Genomic DNA, 1,658 nt, shown 5'->3' on the forward strand with positions numbered 1-1,658 from the left:
ATATATATATATATATATATATATATATATAAAGGGTGTAAGTGTGCTATTAATTGTGTCATACAAAACGGAGACAAAGCATAATACCAAGTGAATTAATTAGTTGGTAGTAAGAGTGGTACTACAACAAGGAGTGAAAGTATGGTAGCGATGACTATGGGATTGGGGGTACTTAATATTCAAGAGCAAGGTTGGAAGAAAGGCCCTTGGACTCCTGAAGAAGATAAGCTTCTCTCTGAGTATGTCAACTTGCATGGTGAAGGAAGATGGAGTTCTGTGGCTAGATGTGCAGGTAATTAATCATGAGTTAATTAATGTGTTAAATTAAGTATAATTATTGTAGAAGTACTATATATAATTATATAATGAGTGTTTATTAACTCTAAACTTCTATATGCACTCACTCAAATTCTTATTCTTTATTTGTCAACGTAGTTAGGATTTTCTGATGATAAATCTTGATACTAGTTATTTTCTCTCGTCAGTTTATCAGAGGAAAAAATAACAACAAATATGACTATTTTCTTTCCTTTCATGTTTTTGTCATTCATCAGTTCGTTATTCTCTAATTCTTTGCTTAATTATTTGGAATTTGTTAGGATTGAATAGGAGTGGTAAAAGCTGCAGACTAAGGTGGGTGAATTATCTTAGGCCTGGCCTTAAGAGAGGCCAAATCACACCACAAGAAGAAGGCATCATTATCGAACTGCATGCTCTTTGGGGTAACAAGTACGTAATTATATATAAGCAATGCGTTAACATTACTTATAATTCTCTCAAATTTTCTCTCTCCAACGACTTTAGTTTCTCTCTCCTTGCTTTTCCTCACTAATTTTCTCATGCATGTCTTGATTAATTTGTTTTTAAATATATATTTCTTTGTGTAACTATACAGATGGTCAACCATTGCAAGATACCTGCCGGGGAGAACCGATAACGAAATAAAAAACTTCTGGAGAACCCACTTCAAGAAGAAAGAGAAATCCTCTCTGAAGCAACAAAAGAGAAGATCTCAGATTCTGAAAGACAAGTTCCAAAAGGATCAGCTTCAAGCGCAGCAAGAAAACACCCATCACACCAAAACTACAACAGCCAGCGAAGAAAAACTGAATATTCACGATCATCATCATCAGTCGCAAGATCAAACTACTACTACTCATGAGCATCATGACATGGCTTTCTCCGTTAACGGCTCTGATCATCAGTGCTTACCTGTGATGTACCAAGACCTAGTTTCATGTTCGTGGTACGACGCCACACCGGATCAGGAATACGTGTTATGGGGTGGCCTCTGGAACCTAGATGATCCCCATTCATGAGCAAATTAGCCCCGTCTCAGAATAATAATAATAATAACTAAGCTACAGGTGTTAATTATCATGGAGGACTAGGGGATAATTATTATTATTCAAACAAGAATAACAATATTAATATTAATATCGTCCCCATTCAAAACCAAGCTAGAGCTTTCTCTTCTTGTGAAGGCTACATCTTCTAGGGAGGTTGCTAGGGTTTAACTAGGCCAGCTAGCTGATTAATCAGTTGGCGTTGTGGAATGTATAATGATGGAGTTATGAATGTATAATATAGCTATACCTAGCTGGCCAGCGAGTATATATGTGCATGTTTGTTTGGTGAGCATATATATATATATATAT

The 1,658-nt window shown here is 35.8% G+C and overlaps 1 protein-coding gene across 1 annotated transcript; it reads left to right on the top strand.

Annotated features, from left to right (window-relative positions):
• The first annotated feature begins 141 nt into the window (after positions 1-141).
• LOC21383829 (myb-related protein 305) lies at positions 142-1,319 on the top strand. The gene is made up of 3 exons (XM_010114867.1): positions 142-292; positions 600-729; positions 896-1,319. Exons 1-3 carry the CDS (start codon positions 142-144, stop codon positions 1,317-1,319), a joined length of 705 nt encoding a protein of 234 aa, XP_010113169.1.
• The last annotated feature ends 339 nt before the right edge of the window (positions 1,320-1,658 follow it).

Source organism: Morus notabilis, unplaced genomic scaffold (assembly GCF_000414095.1).
Source record: "Morus notabilis unplaced genomic scaffold, ASM41409v2 C11430451, whole genome shotgun sequence".
Classification (NCBI taxonomy): Eukaryota; Viridiplantae; Streptophyta; class Magnoliopsida; order Rosales; family Moraceae; genus Morus; species Morus notabilis.

Bases quoted from the DNA above. Each gene is read 5' to 3' on its own strand.
- LOC21383829 (XM_010114867.1), top strand. From the start codon at position 142: ATGGTAGCGATGACTATGGGATTGGGGGTACTTAATATTCAAGAGCAA. The intron at 293-599 runs GTAATTAATCAT...GGAATTTGTTAG, and splicing joins TTCTGTGGCTAGATGTGCAG to GATTGAATAGGAGTGGTAAA. The intron at 730-895 runs GTACGTAATTAT...GTAACTATACAG, and splicing joins CATGCTCTTTGGGGTAACAA to ATGGTCAACCATTGCAAGAT.